Source organism: Epargyreus clarus, unplaced genomic scaffold, assembly GCF_041222505.1.
Source record: "Epargyreus clarus isolate Ecla_fem2 unplaced genomic scaffold, WU_Ecla_fem_2.2 ptg000029l, whole genome shotgun sequence".
Classification (NCBI taxonomy): Eukaryota; Metazoa; Arthropoda; class Insecta; order Lepidoptera; family Hesperiidae; genus Epargyreus; species Epargyreus clarus.
The window spans coordinates 362,993-385,337 of NW_027332235.1; the positions used below are offsets into that span (position 1 = coordinate 362,993).

Genomic DNA, 22,345 nt, shown 5'->3' on the forward strand with positions numbered 1-22,345 from the left:
TCGAGTTTCTCACATATTCGTATTTTATACTCTTATGTTTATCTATATGTCGTTGTAGGTAACCCATTACTGTCCAATGATGGGCATGGGTCACCTTAGTCATTCATAGTCCAACGCGCTGGCCAAGTGCGTATTGGTAGACTTCCCAAACCTTTGAGTTTATTTTAAAAGATGTCTCAGATACGCAGGTTTCCTCACGATGTTTTCATTGTTAAAACAAGTGATAAATACTTTCTACTACGCTCATAACTTTGAAAAGTAGATGTTCTAGGATTTGAACCTCGTTCCCCTCAATCAAGAGGAGTTTCGACCACTAGACCATCATATTATTTTATAATCCACCGTCTCCTAACAACTATGAGTAATAATACAAATATATTGAAAGCTACATAAATATGTACATTTTTACGAATTTTAATAATAATTTAATAATGATAATATAAGTACCATGACATTGTAATATTAGCAAATATTTTACTACGTACCTAGATTTATAAAAATCTTTTTCTTAAGCAATACAATTTTCTTAACAATTTCTTATTTCGATGTACATAAATTCTGAATAATATTAAATATAAAAGTTGTTTTATATATTTTTAACATAGTAAAATATAATATGATTTACTGAAATGCTCAGTAAACATAATACGATAGTTAATAATTAGGATAAAACGAGATTTTACAAATTCTCATATTCTATGTAATTTGTTATAATTCCTTATAATATGATATTTCTGACAATAATTCTACTTTTAACAGAAATCAATATCAATATTAATTTTACCCAGATTCCGTGTCTAATTCATATCCATTTCGAAATTTGCTTTTATGGAAATCATTATTATTACCGGGAGATGAACTATTGCTTCTATCTCTGGACAAACCATTATATCGCCTATCTCTGTAATCTTTATACTTATCGCTACAGAGGCTGGTGGTTTCGGTTCCGTAGTAACTGTTTCGTCTGATCCTGTGGTCGATTCGGTTCCGTCGGTCGTGGCTTTGGGACCTGACGCGTACCAAATGGGTCCCGTCGGAGGTGTGGTTGACTGTCGTCTCCCGCACGCTCGAGTGGTCTCTGTATCTACTCTTCTTCCTTCTCACCTTCCTGCAGCAGAGCGTCTCGCGAAATGCCATCTTGTACCTGATAGAGAATTTTTATAATGAATAAAAAAAAGGCTTTCTACACTCACAGCTCCACACTAGGATTCCCTGAATCACCTTTAACACACAAACACCCAGACCCAGAAACAGAAACCTAAATTCATCATTTAGATACCTGTCTGGCCGGGGATCGAACCCGGGACCCTCTGCGCGTTAGACCGGTATGGTGACCGCTCCACAATAACTATGTCTCATGACAGGAGTGTCAAGTGCTGTTGTGCTGGTTTAAAGGTTGTGGTTTGGAAGATACGGGGGAGCATTCGCTCCTTCCACAACATCTGGTGTTTACTACGGTGTGTGACCACACATTCTCATCAAGTACTTAAAATTGTTTAATGCAAATAATCTGTTAAAGTAATCCAAATCAGTTTTGTGTGCACATTATTTCCGATACCCATTATTACGTCAAAAGTTCAGAAAATAAGACAATAAGACATTGAAATGTGGAGTGAGTTCGGAAGTAAATGATGCCGATTACGACCGAAATTAATTAAAACTTTTAAGAGCAGGTTTCTTGGATTAATTAAGAAGCTTTATTTATACGACTTCACGATATAATTTTATGATTTTGAAAGCTTTCCTCCAATACTACCGGATTTGGAAGTAAACTTTGGAGAGTGAAGTATTTGACTTTATTGTATGCCTAATCTATTACTGTTGTTCTAAGCAAATAATGTGTGGCACTTTTATGGACTGAGATGGTCACCTTTTATATAAATCAGCTGGTATCAATACGAAATGGTTAATAAAGAATTGATAATGATATATCAATTCCTTCTTTTATCTCTTTTTAGAAAGAAAATCGCTTACAGGGCGCTTATTTACCAATTTGAAACAAACATTATTTAAATGATTTCTGTAACCCAGTTTTAGGTTTTAAGAAATTTATTTCTCATAAGAAATATACAGTTTTCCTTATAATGAGATACAAAGATTTATGGTTTTTCTTATCTTGTTCGTAAAAAATACTTATTCGATTCAAAGTTCCATCTTTTAGGTTTTTATTAATATCAATATTATCATTAATATTCAAGGCTGTATCCTAATTTATTATGTTCGTAATGTATAATCAATAGATCTCCAAGTTTTGTCTAACAAAGTTTTATGGACACCCACTGAAGTTACATAAGTTTTCTCATTTATTAGTCAGCGTTATAACATCATTGACGATGTAATCTGCAAAGAGAATTTGCGTATTTAACTAGCACAATTCAGCCCATTTGATTAAGTTCCTAACTAGCCCTTTCTAGCTAACTAGCCAATGCTGTTTACCTACACCGCTTGCTGTGACGACAGTCACGTCAGTCACAGAATGAAAAATCTGTCGCTGTTCCTTAAACCAAATATGGTATTAAAGTGTTTTAGTTGCGATTTTTATCAATTGACAATTCAAGTAGACTTTCTTGTATTACTAAATTTAGTTGATGATATTTTACTCTTCAAAAAATAACACAGCGCTATATTGCTGTTATAAGACAAAAATATTTATGACGAAAATATGTAACACACGAGGCGAGTACCATTGTACGGGATCATGGCCTTCAGAATTGTAACACATCTCTGATCGGGTTCTGTAAGTCTCTTTTTAGTTTAATATGAAGATACGATGCGATACGAGGAGACTTCGTACCCACCTGGTCCCGGGCAAATTCTCAACCTACTTCTCAATGTTATATAATCTTACCTGTGGCTCATGGCATTGTACAATATAGGGTTGACGGTAGCAGAGATGTAGTAGAAGAAGCCGGCGACGAAGAACAGGTTGTCATTGATGGTGTGGTAGTAGTTACTGCCGGTGCCGTAGATGAAGAACAGGCGTTGGAAATGGAACGGCGCCCAGCACACGAAGAATGCTATAACCACTGCCGCTAAGAGGAAAATATAACACATTAGGCAGATAAACAAAAAGTTCATATAATTTGGTAAAGTGTACATTTGTGTTAGGGGAGACGATTTTGTTTTAGTGTGGTATGTGTTAACAACTTTGACGGCGTGGTTTATCCCTGATTCTGTTGTAAAGGATACCAATTTTGTTTTGGCTTTTCGACAAGTAAATAATCAAGGACCTCTTTCTTGTCAAGCAAGCTTATGTCCGCATGCTGATCTACAGCGTACCACTTGCATCCTATTGTTGCATAATTCCTTTAGTGGCTATAGCTCGGCTTCTTGATCGAGGGGTTTGAATCCCAGGCACGCACCTATGAGTTTTCAAAGTTATGTGCGTATTACAAATTATCACTCGATTAAATGGTTAAAGAAAAACATCTCGATGAAACCTGAATACTTGGAATCTAAAAAAGAGCTTTCAAAGGTAAAGGTAATCCTTCTCATTCTGGCACAGGTGCCTGCAATGGGGCAGTAATGGGTTAATGATGATGATACACACGCGTGTTTTAATTTCTTACCCAGCATTCTGATGATATTCTTCCTGGACTGAGCTTGACGTGCCTCACCGTGGACGCTCCCGTTAACCCCGTTCAGAGTACCAGGACTGCCTGGATTATGCGCATGTGTCGATCTAGAGAAAAATATAAATATTAAGTTTTTTGACCAACAATTTGGGCTGGAGTCTTATACCTAATATCTGGTGTCCCTTTCTTCTTTTTAAATATATATAACTCAAAGGTATGACAACTCAAAGGTAGGACTGACATAGTGATCTATCAACGCACAGCCCAAACCACTGGACAGATCGGGCTGAAATTTGGACTGCAGGTATATGTTAGGACGTAAGCATCCGCTAAGAAAGGATTTTGATCAATTCTACCCCCAAGGAGGTAAAATAGGGGATGAAAATATTACTTCGTAACGTGAGTGAAGCCGCGGGCAAAAGCTCGTATAATATAAAAGTAGCAGACAAGCCTGCACCTCATGGTAAGTAGCTACTGGGAAGACTAGAATTCCTAAATGCCAGTCACGCACAACTAATTTTACGTGTGAATGCTAAGAAAGGTCCTTTGCCCACACTATGTCATTTATATTACTAGTAAATATTTAATTTATCTCTCCCAGAAATTATTATAGTTATCCTTCACAACTATATACCTAGTTCTGTTGCTCACATCGTTACAGTAAATATAGCTGAGTCAGCCAGAAATACGTAGTGTAGGCAGGACTCTGCAAATAGTAATATTCGAGATCAATGCAAACTTGAACCGAATGCAAATACTCGCTTTATCAAACGGTAAAGGGATAACGTGAAGGTATATACTTAAGATAATTAACTGTATTAATAAATTGAACACTTTTATTAAATTTGAAGGTGGTAGAACTCTTTGTGGTTCGACTCCGGCGGCACCACCGCCACACCTATTCCTCCCTAATAACAGCAGTGTCAGGCGCTGCTGTGTTCCGGTTTGAAGGGTGTGGTAAGGGAGACAGACTTTTCCGAGGCGTTCCAGCTTAGTCCTCAGGGGTAACGGCGCATCTGTGGCCGACCTCAGGTAGGAATATTTAATCCTATTTGTGGTTGATTACAGATGTCCATGGGCGGTAGTAGCTACTTACCATCAGGTGGACTGCATGTTCGTCTGCTACTCCTATCTTTATAAAAAAGAAAAGAAAAAGTTGACTGCATGCTCGTCGACTACTCCAATATTATAAAACATGCATGTATTCGAGTGTGTGAGTATAAAGAGTGCCGGCAAAGCGTCACAATACAAGAAAGTTGGCACATAGTTCTGGAACTAATTCAGTTTTTGCGCGCCTGGAATCGAAACTGCTGGAAAGTTCACACCTGTTATTACCGATTCGTATGTGGGTCGCGGGAATATGAAACACGTGTACTATGTTTTTTGTTTTTAAACGGTTTCAGGACATACAATTTAATTTCTCAAGGACGTTTGATTCTTCTATTTTCTTCTAATACGTAATCGAAATACTTTGCACAGCATCCAGATTTATTAAAGGATATTATTTTTTTCTTTTTAGAGTTCCGTAAGGAATGGGTAAAAACGTAACCCTATTACTGAGCGTCCTCTGTCTGTAATAGGGCTTGAACCTTAATATATAGAAACTTGATTTTTTTCAGAATATGTTTTTTTTTAACAAAATGGTGGCCGCTCATTTTGAAAGGAGATCCGTACCCAGCAGTGGGACTGGTAATAAGTTGATGATGTATACCAAACTACGATAAATAATTTTTATATACAGACAGTGCCGCTGGACTCCGATAATTAACGTCAGATTGGATGGTACTTTAGTACTGAACTATCTAAGATTGGCCACAGCTATATCAATATGTAACCGGTACTCCCGATACGCGGTTTTAATTAATTTTTTGCAGATATGTCGACCCAGTTCCATGGATCGTGGTTACGGCGGAGTACCGGTTACATATTAAAATGTCTCAATTCCGTGACAATCTTTATATATACATATATTTCTTATGTGCGTGTATGTCGCTGAACTCCTCCTAAACGACTGGACTGATTTTGATGAAATTTTTTGTGTGTGTTCAAGGGGACTTGAGAATGGTTTAGATTCACAATTTAGTACGTGGAAAAAGGTTTTTTAATTAATTTTTAATTCGTAAGTAGTTGTTGTTTTTGAAATGTTTCACATTGGATTTGACAGACTTCGCTACCGTCGCAGTTTCAAATATTTTATATATTTTTCAAACCGTAAGTGATAAGGGTTGTTCATCGGGTTGTTAACCGTGAGAACTAACTTAACGTAATGCCACAAAAGTATCATCCTTACAGTACCCTTACCATGAGTTTTCAAAACATCCCACAATTATACGTTTCGTACCTATATTCAATCCATAATTCTGTTCCGTTTGCTTCAGTAGACTGAGTAAACGTAACAATAAGTAAGTGCTCAAGTCTTTCTGTCTCACAAGCTCGCAAAAAAGAGAGACAACACATAAAGCGTCATTTTGTCAATTTAGACATTTAATAGTTCTGATACAATCCGCGGGCGCTGATTGGAATTTGTATGAGCAAATACGTAAACAAATACCAAAACAAAACGTAAAAACTCATAGTAAGGGTACAATACACTACTGCATAAGTAAGTGTACCCTTAGTACCCTTCAAACCAGAACACAAGGCTCACATTGTTGTACGACAGAAAAATGCAGTGCTGGCGAAGTCAAACTACAAAGGATGCTCTTGAAAATTCTATTCTGTTAGCTGTTTTACCGTCTTCTCATTGTGCCCTGACTTTTAGCTTTCTCGTAATTCAATTGTAATCTACACTGCGGATATTACAGTTCCTAAGTGGAACACGAGTTGGATCTAATAGAATTAGGTGTCTAACTTTAGTTTTAGACAAAATGACGAAGTTTGCTGTGGTTCGAGCACCGTTTTCAACGAGCGTAGTTCATAATTTTTAACTTGAAAAATAGCTTAAAACTTGAAATAAGATGAAGGAAGAAACTGCAAGGCCTTTATTATAAGAACAAATTAAATTATAAAAACAATAAAATATGAGCCATGATTAGAAATAAGGGTTAAAATATTCTAGTCTGTTTATTAATATTTAAATCACAAAAATAATATTTTAACCGATTTATTTTCCAATTGATAATTGTAATTTACTACTTTTTAGGGGATTCTTTATATTTACAATTAAAAGAAATATTACTAAAAATTGAAAAAAAAAATAAACTACAAAATAAAAAAAGACTTACAAAATTGTCATATCTAAGAAAAAAAAAACAATAAAAATATCAACAAAAATTGTGCTGGTACCCTTTTCAGGATATTAAAACGATACGTACCCCATAACATACCTAATGCGCAACCCCATCCTGACGTACAGACACAGGATGATGATCCCCGGCAGGATGAAGAAGAACAGGCTGCTCAGCTCGCACAGGTACCAGGATGGCAGCTCCAGCATCGCGCAGAAGGCGGACTGCAGCGAGGCGTTGCCTGATGCTGTTGGAAACAATCAAAATATTTTCTTCGTTATAAAATAAAATGGCATTTATTAACTGACTTTAAAATAGGAGGTTTCTCAATTGGTTTATGAACCGATTTTAATGATTTTTTTTGTTGGAAAAAATATATTTCCAAGGTTGTCCCATTATAAGGAAATCAGTGTCTGATGATGGCAGACTAGAGAAATCGAGGGGAACTTTCAAGGGGAAAATCCTAGGGGGTGGCTAGTGCATTTGTAAGTTTTTCATTAAGTATTTATATTAATATAAACGTTCTCATGTCATCATTAAGAAGAGTAAAAAAAATAACAAAATGCAACCGACGTCTATGTCACTATAAAGTAAAAAATAATTGAAATAACACAGACATGGACAGGCTGTTTACGCCATTATCCAACAAAATATACTAACCTAACCTAACCATTAACGGTTTCCATTTGTCCGATGCGCTTGATAATACTACAAACACAAGGTACGAATAATCTTACCAATACTAATGCATTATCCATAGTATCCATAGTAATTCGCAATATCTGTTAAAATTTGTCCTTAACCTAGATTTGGATACCCAGGTTCTTGAGAATAAGGCAATTAGCATGCAGTCCACCTGATGGTAAGTGGCTACTGCCGCCCATGGACATCTGTAATCAACCCCGGAAAGGATTAGATATACCTACCTGAGGTCGGCCACAGATGCGCTGCTACCCCTGAGGACTACGCTGGAATGCCTCGGAAAAGTATGTCTCCCTTACCACACCCTTCAAAACGGAACACAGCAGCGCTTAACACTGATGTTATTAAGCAGAAATAGGTGTGGCAACAACACAAACAACAACAAAAACAAATGAGTAACAAATGATAACAAATGAGTTGTTATTATTTTTAAGGTGGTGGTTTAACTAAGGGACCATTGATTTGTAGCGGAAATAGTTCTTGGCTTTCGGTAAAAGTCTGTAAATACCGGTTAACTTACATGTGAAGCTACCATCTCAGTTCTCAGGGAGAACACCTGTGATCGACTTTAGGGAACACTCCCGTTCTGTAGAAAGTTGATTTCAGATGTAAGCACATAATTATGGATGGACTGCATGATAGATATTTCAATTTTGTGAAAAAATGCCCACTTATTTTTATTTTATTTTTAAAGGTGGTAGAACCCTTCGTGGTTCAACTCCGGCGGCACCGCCGCCACACCTATTTCTGCCTAATAACAGCAGTGTTAAGCGCTGCTGTGTTCCGTTTTGAAGGGTGAGGTAAGGGAGACATACTTATCCGAGGCGTTCCAGCTTAGTCCTCAGGGGTAGCGGCGCATCTGTGGCCGACCTCAGGTAGGAATATTTAATCCTATCTGTGGTTGATTACAGATGTCCATGGGCGGCAATAGCCACTTACCATCAGGTGGACTGCATGCTCGCCTGCTACTACTATATTATAAAAAAAAAAATAGTTATTTGCAAAAATACAAACTTTGAGTGTGATTTACATTTTCTTTTTCTCTACTAATCACTGGATTTAGTTAAGTCTCGTAATTGTAAAGCCTGATGAGTAAAGCTACTTAGTAACAGTTACATACGCGAGCTTTACTTGAAGAACACGCATTTCTACTTATACAAATGAACTGTAAGGGCTCCTATCTTCAAACATTTAGCATTTATTACATTTTGCCTTGAAATGGACTAACCAGTTTATGTCAAGTCAAAATAACCTACTGTGTACATATAACATAACATATTGAGGCGTTTGTGTCAGCATAAAGTTAAACTATATTTTTTCGAGTTGAACAAAATTCATTAACCATTATTTAATTATAGCAATATGTTTATTTTCTCGTATCTACGTAAATAATCGTCTAACATTGTTCTCATCTCATCTTAAATCCAAGATTTCACATTCCTGATAAAATCAAAAACCTAACTACTGAAAAATATAGCCTTTATCGCTCACACAATTTTGACGAGTTAAACGACACCTAATAATAATTTATGAGTAATTCATGTTTTAAACGTCGTCAAGGATGCGGGCAGTATCAAAGAGTGAAACATAGGCAATTACTGAAGTACTCGTAGGGCTAATGTTCTGCCTCAATTTTTACTTTATTATAATTTCTTACCTACCTATTTATGGTAAGATAATTTCAAGTAGAGATTTCTTTAAAAGATGTGTTACAAATGTTTGAATTGTATCATCATCGTGTAAGTCATTGAAAGTGTGAATTCGTGACTTATCGCGCTTTTGTCATCGGAATGAACACAAATACAGCTATTCTCATTTTAATTAGGCTGCTAAAGCGTTCATTATTTTCCTTAAATAATTACTCTTTCATGCTTCATAGTCTATTTATATAAATAACAGTGCTATTTCCATTAATTTTGATTAAATAATTATTCTATTTTGCATATGTGTAAAATTCTATTTGTCTTGTACGTTTAAAATTGAAGTTTTTAAACCATAATCTTATTTTCATACAAAACATTTTTTATTCATCGCTCTGTGTGAACCACCGAACCGTTTTAATGAGATTTTTATGCAAAATAGATTTTACAGAGTAAAGAATTATGATTTTTATCTTAAAAATATCATAGTTTCTTTCGAAGTGGTGGTGGTGCTTCTTTTTCGAAGTGGTGGCAGATTATTGACGTTCATAAATATTTCTGTAAATAATCTACTCAAAATAAGATATGTTATAATATAAAGCTGCATGCTTGTCTGCTACTCTAATAATATTAAAAAAGATTTTTACGTAAAATTTGAACCCTTTTTTGTGACTAGTAATATTCAAATTCAAATTCAAATCTCATTTATTCAAAATTGATTGATATAGAATACTTTTTGAAAGTCAACAAACTACCACCACTATGTAGAAGAAGCGGCGCAAAAAACTCCATATGTAAATATTATTCATATAAAGAATAAGATACATACCAGGGGGATAATCATGGTAGTTTATTGTAGTATAATGCGCGAAAGGCGCCGCCGCGATCAGTGAGACCGCCCACAGCGCGAGCACGATGCGGAAGGCGCGTCGTAGACCTGCTACGGCGTAGATGTGTAGCGGATGGCAGATCGCCAAGTAGCGCTCCAGCGTGAACGCTACGATTGTCAGCACTGACACGTAAGAGGCTCTGCAACAAAAATATTATTAAACTATTTGAAGGGGGCAGAAACTGTTGTGGTTCGACTCAAGAAGCACCACTGCTACGACTCCGGCGGCACCACCGCTACACCTACATATTCCTGCCTCATAACAGTGTTAAGCGCTGCTGTGTTCCGGATTGACAGGTGTGGTAAGGGAGACATACATTTCCGAGGCATTCCAGCTTAGCCCTCAGGGGTAGCGTCGCATCTGTGGCCGACCTCAGTTAGGAATCTAATGCTATCGGGGGTTTATTACAGATGTCCATGGGCGGCAGTAGCCACTTACCATTAGGTAGACTACATGCTCGTCTGCTTCTCCTATATTATAAAAAAGCATGCTGCGGAATTTCGGAGAGTCAGACGTGTGTCTGGAATTTTAACTTCGAAGTTCCAGGTTGAGAGACCAAATTTTAGTTTTATTTTATAAAAAAATTAAAGTAGAAACTGGTAAGCCACCATATGTGTAAAGGTAACAATGGTGAAACTTCATCCATAAAATTTTATCATATTTATTTGGAATACAAAAGGGTGTTCCAAAACCCTTTCAGGATTGTATGAAGGGATATAGGCAGTAATATACAGAAAACCAAGGATAATCGAATAATATGAAAGGGAAAATGTTACTGAAGCATCCATTATCAGCCCGTTACCATATTTATAAGGGATCCGTTGGTTACCTCTGTGATAAATGATAAGGGAAATATTTTAAATCAAAAATGGGCCGAATTGCTTCGGGAAAAGGATAGTACGGCCGTGCCGCTTCTTTTGGCTCGACTTGGCGGAGGCACTGCCGTGCCTCCAGATGCTATGAATGTCATTACTATCACCAATTTGTAAGAGTATATTTTCACCAATGCTTGCCTACTAAAGTTCGAAATTTGAGAAACTTCGAATTTTACGATTCCGAAATATGACAGCTATTATATAGACAAAATGACGAGTTTCGAAATATAGTACTCCATAGTTAATTAGAGGTTCGGTCGCTGGATGGGTGACCTTTAGTGGCAGAATTCATATGCTTTGAAGAGCAAAGTATGTATGTTAAAGGTATGTGAAGTCTACCAATACGCACTTGGCCAGCGCGGTGGACTATGGCCTAATCCTTCTCATTCTGAGAGGAGACCCGTGCCCAGCAGTGGGACAGTATTGGGTTGATGATGAAGAGCAAGTTAAGCCGCTAGTTATATTATTCTAAGCTATAATATAGTATAGGAAAAATATCGTAGTGCAATATAATAAAAAATTGTAATTAACAATTTGGAATCGACTATAAATAAGTTAATTATATAACATTTTATATAATTTGAGTAAACTCTGGAGTCTACTTAGCATAAAGTTAATAAAGTTTCGGCTTCCTGCAAAAGTTCTTCACTATTTCACTTTCTTAATATAAAATGAAATAAGTTTCAGAGTAATACGGTTTACCTGCAAATGATTATCGATCGTTCCTAGTGAAACCCGTCCGAAACGGATTTCCTTGCTTTGGCAGGAAATGGTAATAGAGACTTCTTGTGAACCGAGATTAGTCTCCGCTCCTCCAATCCTTCTTAGAGTTAAGGAACTTACCTGCTCATATTATGTACGGCTATAATTTTCGGTTTTACGAAGTTACGAATACTATTTTCAGTTACATGACATGGTTAAACGGTGAAAGTGAATTAAAAAATTACGAGGAAACAGTTATGTAAGAAGAAAAATGTGGTGCAGCTTATAAGCACTGATAGCCAAGTGGTTAAGAAACTCGGTCTCTTGAGCGAGGGGTATGAGGTTTACAGCCCAGGCATCTTTGATTTTTCTAAGTTATGTCCGTATTAGAAATTAATTATTACTGAAACGGTGAAGAAAAACATCGTGAGGAAACCTGCATACATGAGAATTCTTAAAAAGACCAAAGGTCTGTAAAGTCTACCAAGTCGCACTTAGCGCGGAGGATTATAGCCTAATACTTCTCATTCTGAGCGGAGACCCGTGCCGGCTGTGGGATAGTGATGGGTTGATGATGATGATTAATGCAATTGCCAAATCGTGCGTGTTAGATTTCGCAACCGAATGCATCAAGTGGCCGAAAGGTGATGCAGTTTTACTACAATCGCCAAAACGCAAAATGATAACAGTACTTAGACTGCTAGAGCTGTAATATCACGTTAAAAGTTTTAACGTAACATGCAGTTGAGTACATTAGAAGTGAATTACTGAAACTGTTTAAATAGTTATTCTGTACCAACTCAAAGTATCACTCTGTATCAGCTCAAAGTAAAATTTACATCAGTGTGGAGTTTATTTATAATTCTCATTGCATTCACTGTAGAGGATTATTTAGCTTTAACTTTAAGTTATTGTTCAGATGTTGTTTGATGCTAATGACGCAATATAGGACTAAAGGGCTGAATTTATTTTAACGAAACCTTTGGACAAAGTTACAAAGTTTACAATGAGCAAAATTTATTTTGTATGCTAAAGATGTTATGCAAACGATATATTTGTTACAATTTAATACAATGGTGATTATAGTGACCTGCTACATAGAGCGACCCGGGTTCAATGTAGGCCTAGGTAGACGTGTCATAATTTTAGATTCCGTTTATGTCTGGATTTTTTCGTATCTACCTCACCTTTTTGAGAATTTGTGACACCTTTCAAGAATTGGACCCAATTAGGTCAAATGGAAAGTCACCATCGGCTACGTGCATTCGCAAATCCACCAGGAGTGAGAAATGATTCGCCACCTTGGAAGAAGACCTTTCTTGAACAAACCGTGTTATACAGTTCTAGAAATATCTCTCGAGGAAGTTCATTCCACGGTTTACACATTGGCAAAAACAAATATGTAAACCGAACCGTAGCGAACCGCCACGAATCCAGTTTATATCGATGGAACCTCCATCGGCGCGTGTGCCGTGCAGGAAGGGTGATGCAGACACCATAAAAATATCCAGTGACTAGTAATCTTATATATAAAATTCTCGTGTCACAATGTTAGTTACCGTACTCCTCCGAAACGGCTTTACCGATTTTCACCAAATTTTATATGCATACTAGATGACCCGGTGAACTTCGTACCACCTAATTATGAGTGACTATCTGTACCTCGTGGTTTCACTCGTGTAATTTATGTATTATGTCCATAAACTACTGGTAAATATTAGGAAATGGCCACAGGAGAACAGGAAAATAAAAAATACAATTAAATAAAATTCACTCTACCTCTCTGCACTCTGTTATTTTTTTACCGACTTCAAAAAGGAGGTGGTTATCAATTCGGCCGGTATCTTTTTTTTATGTATGTACACGAATTACTCCGCTGTTAGTGAACCGATTTTAATAATTCTTTTTTTATTGTGTTATTTTTTATTGTAGGTTCTAATGAAATTACAAAGTCAGTTCATCATTGACTATTTAAGGGTCTGATAATGTGGCTCGGAGACAAAATATGTAACTCCTCAACCGATGGGGATATTTGAGTTGTGTTTGAAGATATTTAGTGTAAGTTCTAACGAAATTGCAAAGTGACTTCATCATTGACTATTTAAGGGTCTGATAATGTGGCTCGGAGACAAAATATGTAACTCCTCAACCGATGGGAATAATTGAGTCGTGTTTGAAGATATTTGGTGTAGGAGGTTCTAATGAAATTGCAAAGCCAGTTCATCATTGACTATTTAGTTAGGTTAGGTTGGAACACATAAGACAATATAAAACTAAGCGGGCAGGGCGCGGCAGCGCCCTGCGAGCGGGCGGTTCCAATCAATGTAAATTCAGACCTTACCTTAATTCATGATCACGTTTATACAATTTTATATTGTATTAATATAAATGTTATTATGTCATCACTAAAAAGGGTAAAAAATTTTTTAACAAAAAATACAACCGACTTCTATGTCACTACATAGTAAAAAATAATTCAAATAAATGTTGGTTTAGTACATATTTCTGAAGTCGGCGCTCTATATATTTCGTTCGAATTATTTTTTACTTTGTTTTGATCTAAAAAAACAAACAGTGACTCAGATGCTTCATTATGTCTTATGATAATTTTCTTAGTGCTCCAAATTAACGGATATTAAATTAAAGTTCCATACCCGATTAAACGACCCTAAGGGTTGATTTTCCAAAAACGGTGAAAAATGTGTTCTGTTATTTTGGACCAAAAAGCTAAATTCCAATTTTCATAGACTTTGCTTCAAAATCTGCCGACTTCTAAACGAAGTGTCTTCTAAAGCCAAATGCAAATTTTAAGTCTTTGCTTCCAAATTAACGGATTTTAAAATAAAATTCCAACCCCTACTTAACCATCTTAAGGGTTGATTTTGCAAATATCGTAAAATAGATATTTAATTACTTTCTATCGAAATCCCAAATACCAATTTTCATATAGATTTGCATCAAAACTGGGGGACTTTAATACAAACTTTCAACTCTTATTTATTCACGGAAACGCGGTCGAACAGGATAAAAAGTATCCTATGTCCGTCTCCTGGTTCTAAGCTACCTCTCCACCAATTTTCAGTCAAATTGGTTCAGCCGTTGTTGAGTTATAAAATGCTTCACGAAAACGCGGTCGAACGGGATAAAAAGTATCCTATGTCCTTTTCCTGCTTCTAAGCTACCTCGCGATTAATTTTCAGTGAAATCGGTTCAGCCGTTCTTGAGTTATAAAATGACTTCAAGGAAACGCGGTCGAACGGGATAAAAAGTATCCTATGTCCGTCTCCTGGTTCTAAGCTACCTCTCCACCAAATTTCAGCCAACTCAGTTCAGTCATTCTTGAGTTATAAATGGTGTAACTAACACGACTTTCTTTTATATATATAGATTCAGTAGGTCTGAGAATCGGCTACTCTCTATTTTTCATACCCCTTCTATTCTCTATTTTCTTATAAGTGATAAGGGTTGTTCACCCTTAACATTTTTTTTATTTATATGGCAACACAAGTTTGCCGGGTCAGCTAGTCATTAAATATTATTTTATCATTACTTAAAATAAATAAATAACATAAAATATTATATACGGTAATATTTCTTTATATATCGTTTAAAATTTTGCATCAACATATAGTTTTTCAGCTAACGAATGAAAAAACGAGTTAAAAGTGCAAATTGCTAACCTAACAGCGGTGAAATACGACTAAATTGAGTTAAACTGTTTCTCGTTACAGCTGTTTTGAAACTTTTACTTCTATATTTTGTTTTATTTTAAAAATAACCCCTTTTTAGTTAAATCGTAAGTCTTATTATGATTACCAAACGGAAATGCGTTCCACTTGATGGTAAGTAGCCACAATCATTCGTGGACATCTGTAATCAAGACCAGATAGGATTAGAGTCTCCCTGGGTGCCCATAGATCTCATGCTACCCCTAAGAATTAAATTCGAATACCCCATATAAGTGTTTCTCCCATCGGTTCTGTACCTTTCAAACAAGAGCAGAGTAGACCCTTAAGACTGCTATTATTAAGTAAGGTATGGCATTTTTTTATGATTGGATGGACAAGACCTACCTTTAGAATCGTTCTTTAATTAAATTATGGATGGATAATTGATTTCCATTCAAATATGTTGCTCTTTGAAATTGGACTGCAACGTCCAAACAGAATACAGTATAAAACTTTTATTTCAATCGTTAAAACTGTCAGAGAAACCAGTCACATTAGTACAATTACAATAATACAAGATTGAGGCCCTTACTCATTTACAGTTACTAGATTAATATCACGGAAGCAATTATTGTAAATCGGAATCCAATAATCTGATTTTGACTAGTCTCCAATGCTGCTGTAATTGAGAATAGCATTTTAGTTAATCGGATAGTTGGAATGGAATTATAAGAGCCCATTGAGGGCGTCAGGCGAATCCGCTTGTTTGCCGTGGGCGCCTACTAATCGTGTGTAAATACTAGTTTGAGTTCACAATCAAAAGTCGATCTTCGACGGTCGGCTATCGACTTTCAGTAAGCGACGGCCGACTAAACCTTTCTGTCAGTGGACAACAGTGTTCTCGACAAGTTGCCGAATTCGTTCGCCGAAGTGGGTGGTCGAATTCGCTCGCCGATGTCGGTTACCGAATTAGCTAACCGAAGTCACTCACCGAACTCGGTAACCGAAGTCGGTCACCAAATTTGCTCGTAGAAGTTGGTCACTGTAGGCAGTAATCGACTTGATGTAAACAGAGGAAGGTAGATGAAGTTGGTTGTCGAATGTAGCAGACTACTTGGTGTAAACGAGCCCTTTATATAAACACACATTATTTAAGTTTTTGCTTAATAAATATCACATGGTTATATATACTCGTATGTGGTACAGATTTCAGGGAACCTGTTATAGCTAAATGTTTTATTTAAAACAAAAAAATAAATTATGTCCGACATGGGTTGCCATCAACCAATACTTCACTCCACAAATTTCCAATATAAAAGTATGGTAGAGTACCTGCTCGGTTTTCTTCTATTATAAAGAGGGAACCATGTTTATACAAACGTAGTAATATCGACGTAAATAAATAAGTTGGATTTTCGAATTTTAATCAAAACTTTCCCTACGATACCGCTTTCCTATACAGATCTTGAACAGCTGCACAAAAAGTTTCTAGTTTGTGCATTGGTTGAAATTACTTTTTCTAAAGTTTGTGCCTGATTAAAAAACATTTTGTATTGCTCAATTGTAAAAGTGGATTTCTCATGTTTACATACACAACTAAAGGTTACAAAAACTTGATAAATGTGATCCAAACCATGCAGTACAAATATATTACGAATGCTTCATTAGTAGCAAAATACATTTTCAATATTATAGTTTTTAAATGGTAATACTTTTTATGATTACACTCCGATGACACCGCGTCATCTATTTTCGTCTACAAAAACAGTGCTGTGTTCCGTTTTGATAGGTGTGGTGGAGACCTTTTTATTACGACGGGAAAACCTTCAAAAGGTACCCTATGCCGTGGGAGCGACACGGGATTATGTAGAATTCTTACCGCACTAAAATCCCCCCGGTGGCCGTCCTCGGCGCTGCGTAGAGGGCTCCGGCATCTCCAAAGGAACGCAACCTAAGTCCTCTTATTATGTTGCCATTTTTTTTTTTATAATATAGGAGTAGCAGACGAGCATGCAGTCCACCTGATGGTAAGTGGCTACTGCTGCCCATGGACATCTGTAATCAACCCCGGATAGGATTAGATATACCTACCTGAGGTCGGCCACAGATGCGCTGCTACCCCTGAGGACTAAGCTGGATGCCTCGGAAAAGTATGTCTCCCTTACCACACCCTTCAAAACGGAACACAGCAGCGCTTAACACTGATGTTATTAAGCAGAAATAGGTGTGGCGGTGATGCCGCCGTGTCGAACTACAAAGGGTTCTACCACCTTTAAAATCAAAATGTTCTAGCTTAGGGTTAAGGGGCCCTTAGGAGTAGCAACGCTCTGCGACCGACCTCAGGTAAGTCTTTGATCTTATCTTATCATTTGTATAAGGGTTCAAAGAAAAAACTTATAACAAAATAATAAAGCAACTATTTTAAAGACCTCTAGTCCTAATCCAGACCCACGTCCCCTATAAGTCGGTAGATGACAGACTTATCCCTATGAAAAATGAATACCTGACCTTTATATACTTTTAAGACAGAACAAACAATTCAGCATAAAAATATTTTTCGAAGTCACACTTCGTTAAGCGTAATAGAGAAACTTTAACATCCGTTTGCGGTATTTTTTTCTTAATAATTAAAATATTAACGAATAATAAACCAATTTTATTTTTAATATCGCTAGAAAAGTGTTACTTCTCATTCTAAATTTATAAGCACCATCTTTAAAAAACCATTTTTAAAAAGTTGATATATAAAAAATAAAATGCAGATGCCTATACCGATACCTATACCTATACCTATAATTAATGATATTATACCTGGTATTAGTATACTGTCCTATACCTATAATATAATTGATGAATGTTTTTTTTTTGTTTTTCAATTTATTTGTTAGTCTGTTTAATAACAATAATTTAATATCTATAAATTGTTTTTGTGTGAGACAACTCAGTCTAGTGTTAAATTTGAATTTTAAACAAATTAAAATAAATTAAATTTTTATAATTAATTTTTTGACGAATTTTTAATAATTTATACCTATTTTAATTTATTTTTCTTAACGATGTTTTTTTCTTCTCTTTTCATATTGTTCATATTGTTCTTGTGTATGTTGTTTCATATTGTTCTGTTGATACATAGTGTTGATATAAATAATTAATTATATTTTAGATTTGTGATACTAGATTTTTGATACAGTGTACCTAATTATGATAATACTGCTCCTACTTCGCTGCTATCTTACTCGCTTTCTGTATTTGCATGCTGTCTTCACCTATAATTGTAATGACACTTACCTCTTTTCTCTGTATTTATGATTATTACTTTCATTTGGTGTACATTATGTTGGTGATCATGAATAAATAAATAAATAAATACCTAACCTGGCCTACCTAAGCTTTATTTGAAATCCCAAACATATAAATACTTGAATATTGTTTGTTCGTAATAGATCTGTATTCCGTTAGTATGGTTAATCTGCGCAGGAGCTAACTAGCCTCCAATTCAATGGGTTTATCTGCCTAGGAACTAACTAGCCTCCAATTCAATGGGATTGCAAAGGGACATCTCTGATCGAAGCACGGATGGTTGGGCAGCAGTAATTGAGGTCAGAGGCACTGATCGTCATGATTTGCGTTTGTAGGAATTATGGATTATTCGAGGTAGTGCACAGTACTTTATCATATCAACATATGCCTCGTGTTTGTATTGTAAGCACGTGTCTCGTCTCAAAGGGAGAAGATTAAGGCCATAGTTCATGAAGCTGGACTAAAGCGTATTGGTAGACTTTACACACCTTTGTAATAGATAGCCTAGTGGTTAAGAAACTCGGCCTCTCGATCGAGGGGTCCGAGGTTCAAATTCCAGGCACGCCCCTCTGATTTTTCAAAATTATGTGCGTATTAGAAATTAATTATCACTTGCTAAAATGGTGATAGAAAACATCGTGAGGAAACCTGCATACCTGAGAGATTTAAAAAAAATCTCAAAGGTATGTGAAGTCTACCAATACTCACTTGGCCAGCGCGGTTGACTATGGCCTAATCCTTCTCATTCTGAGAGGAGACCCGTACCCAGCAGTGGGACAATAATGTGTTGATGATGACACACCTTTAAGTATTTTTTTGGTTTTGTTAGAACTCTTTAACCCACTAGATAGGTGCTGTGTGTTTTCATTCACCGTTTAAGCAAGTGATAATTAATTTCTAATACGAATAAAACATTGAAAACTTAGATTGATGTGCCTGCGATTCCAATTTTGTAACTTAGAGGAACGCTAAAGCTATCTTTATCTTTTTTATTGAAAAATAAATTTATCAACTATTGATCAATAATTAATAATACTGTTTCTACTACCTAAAAATTATCTGATCGTTCTTGTAATGATCAAACTTCACACTACTAAGCTATCACACATTTTCAGTAAAAGTTATTCATTTTAATTAATTATTCTAAGAAACGTGTTAAAGTAATTTATTTAGTTATCTCCATTACCATATTTTGTCTAGTGATAAAACAATATTTACTGAATGAATACAGAACAAGGGGTGGTTTTAGTGCTTTCAACATTTTGTATATAATGAACGAATGAATGACATTGAGTTGTTAGTTTGTTGACCCTTTGGGCATTAATAAACATGATTTGATTATGACGTCGAGTTAAATTTTGTAAGAGGGTTAAATTAACTAAGTACTATGAGTATTTACATATTGTTATTTCTAACGACCCGTGTAGCGGAGTGGTCACCATACCGGTCTGACGTGCAGGTCCCGGGTTCGATCCCCGGTCAGACAGACATCTAAAATGATGTATTTAGATGTGAAGACACCCACGACACAGGAAATTCTAGTGTGGGGCTCTGAGAGTAGAAAGGTATTATTTATTTATTTTATAATTAGGTGCAACTCATATACATTTGCCCAAGGTTTTAGTTCGATTCTCAGTACCTACTGGGGAAGGGCTAAAGTATTGTCCACCGAACAAGTTAATCGGTGTTCAGCCTTTTCATAGCGCAAATTAGTCCTCTGCAAAGGCTTCTCCTAAAAAGGCAATGCATTGATGCGGGTAAAGCATCGGAACCGATATAATAACAAACATTACAAAAATCTATATCTTGCCGTGCGTCATATGTACGATTGTGCATAAGTAGGAGCGAGCGACAGCGTAACTTGTAGGCCCTAACAATTAATGTTGTGTTATGTTATGTCAACTTATGTTTGTGTTATGACGTACTGAAGAAAATGGTTTGTGTGTCTTTTGAGTAGTCAGTTTGCTGGGCTGGCATACTGGCCCTACTGGCATAGGGCTGTCAGTTTAAATGTAAATTTAAAAAAAATGCAAAACACTCCAAGGAAGCTTATTTTCAAATGTGTGACTAAAGCGTAAGACACAAAGACTTAGGTCGCTGTTTTTAAACAAAACAGCACCTTTTCATCATACAACACTAAATAGCGACAATTCCCTTTAACACAATGTTTTATGAGCGCGAATGGATTTAATCGTTTTATTTCGGAGTCGAGAACAAAGTGTGTTGACGAATCGCGAGCCATTATGACGAGTGGCACACATCACTTACACATGACATAGGTCTGAGCGAATAAGATGAAATCGAAGCGTTGGTTTGTGATATTCAAGTGGCTGCCCCAAATTACTGCGCAATATAATAATACAATCAAATTTTCGGCGTTTTTATCGCTCATTAACTTTATATTTCGATAATTTGAATTCCATGCCAGATTCAAATGACCCGTGCCCAGCAGTGGGACAGTAAAGGGGTTGGCGACATACTCGTATTGTGAATCAGGGCTGTCAGTTTAAAATGTTAATTGCGCGAAAGAAATTAAAACCACTGGTCTCCAAGAAAGCTTATTTTCAAACGTGTGACTAAAGTCTAAGGCAAAACATAAAAAATAAAATAAGGACGCTGTTTTTAAACAAAACATGTTTTCCCCAAACAACACTAAATAGCGACAATTCCATTTAACACAATGTTTTATGAGCGCGAATGGATTTAATCGCTTTATTTCGGAGTCGGGAACAAAGTGTGTTGACGAATCGCGAGCCATTATGACGAGTGGCACACATCACTTACACATGACATAGGTCTGAGCGAATAAGATAAAATCGAAGCGTGGTATTCAAGTGGATGTCCCAAATAACTGCGCAATATAATACCTAATACATTCAAATTTTTGGCGTTTTTTATCGCTTATTAACTTTATATTTCGACAATTTGAATTCGATGCCAGATTCAAATAACCTGTGCCCAGCAGTGAGACAGTAAAGGGGTTGATGACATACTCGTATTGTGAGTCAGGGCTGTCAGTTTAAAATGTTAATTGCGCGAAAGAAATTAAAACCACTGGTCTCTAAGAAAGCTTATTCTCAAACGTGTGACTAAAGTGTAAGGTACAAAACAAGAAATAAGGACGCTGTTTTCAAACGAAACACCTTTTCTTTAAACAACAATAAATAGCGACAATTTCCTTTAACACAATGTTTTATGAGCGCGAATGGATTTAATCGCTTTATTTCGGAGTCGGGAACAAAGTGTGTTGACGAATCGCGAGCCATTATGACGAGTGGCACACATCACTTACACATGACATAGGTCTGAGCGTGAAAGAGATTAAATCGTTGATGTGTGGCATTCAAGTGGATGTCCCAAATTACTGCGCAATATAATAAAACACTTACATTTTCAGTGTTTTTCTATCGATTGTTATATTTCGAATATTCCAATTCCTTACGCTGGTTCCAATTTATACAGGTTTGTCAGAAATTACGAATTAATGAGAAAATACTATTATATAAATTATTGAAATTATACCTTCTCCAGTGTTGCCAGATGCACTGGAATTACTGTAAATTTACTGTAATTTTACTCTATTTTACTGCATTTACTGTATAATGTATTACAATTTTACAGTGTATTTGACTTTATGATTCACTATACTTTCTTACCGATCTACTGTAATTTTTTCATCAGTGCACTGTAATATTACAAATCAGACCTGGCAACACTGATCTTACTGTATAATAATAAGAGAAAACATCACTAGAAAGATAGTTGG

The 22,345-nt window shown here is 36.2% G+C and overlaps 1 protein-coding gene across 1 annotated transcript; it reads right to left on the reverse strand.

Moving 5' to 3' along the window:
- Nucleotides 1-738: 738 nt before the first annotated feature.
- NGR-A27 (neuropeptide receptor A27) lies at nt 739-11,760 on the reverse strand. The gene is made up of 6 exons (XM_073089584.1): nt 11,753-11,760; nt 9,974-10,173; nt 6,902-7,049; nt 3,570-3,682; nt 2,849-3,032; nt 739-1,144 (listed from the first exon to the last, which is right to left on the reverse strand). Exons 1-6 carry the CDS (start codon nt 11,758-11,760, stop codon nt 781-783), a joined length of 1,017 nt encoding a protein of 338 aa, XP_072945685.1. The 3' UTR covers nt 739-780.
- Between the last annotated feature and the right edge of the window lie 10,585 nt (nt 11,761-22,345).

Excerpts from the sequence above, each read along its gene's own strand:
- NGR-A27 (XM_073089584.1), bottom strand. Across the intron at positions 3,683-6,901 it reads AGGATGGGGTTGCGCATTAG|ATCGACACATGCGCATAATC; the intron begins GTATGTTATGGG and ends ATTTTTCTCTAG. Across the intron at positions 3,033-3,569 it reads GAATATCATCAGAATGCTGG|CGGCAGTGGTTATAGCATTC; the intron begins GTAAGAAATTAA and ends TTTTCCTCTTAG.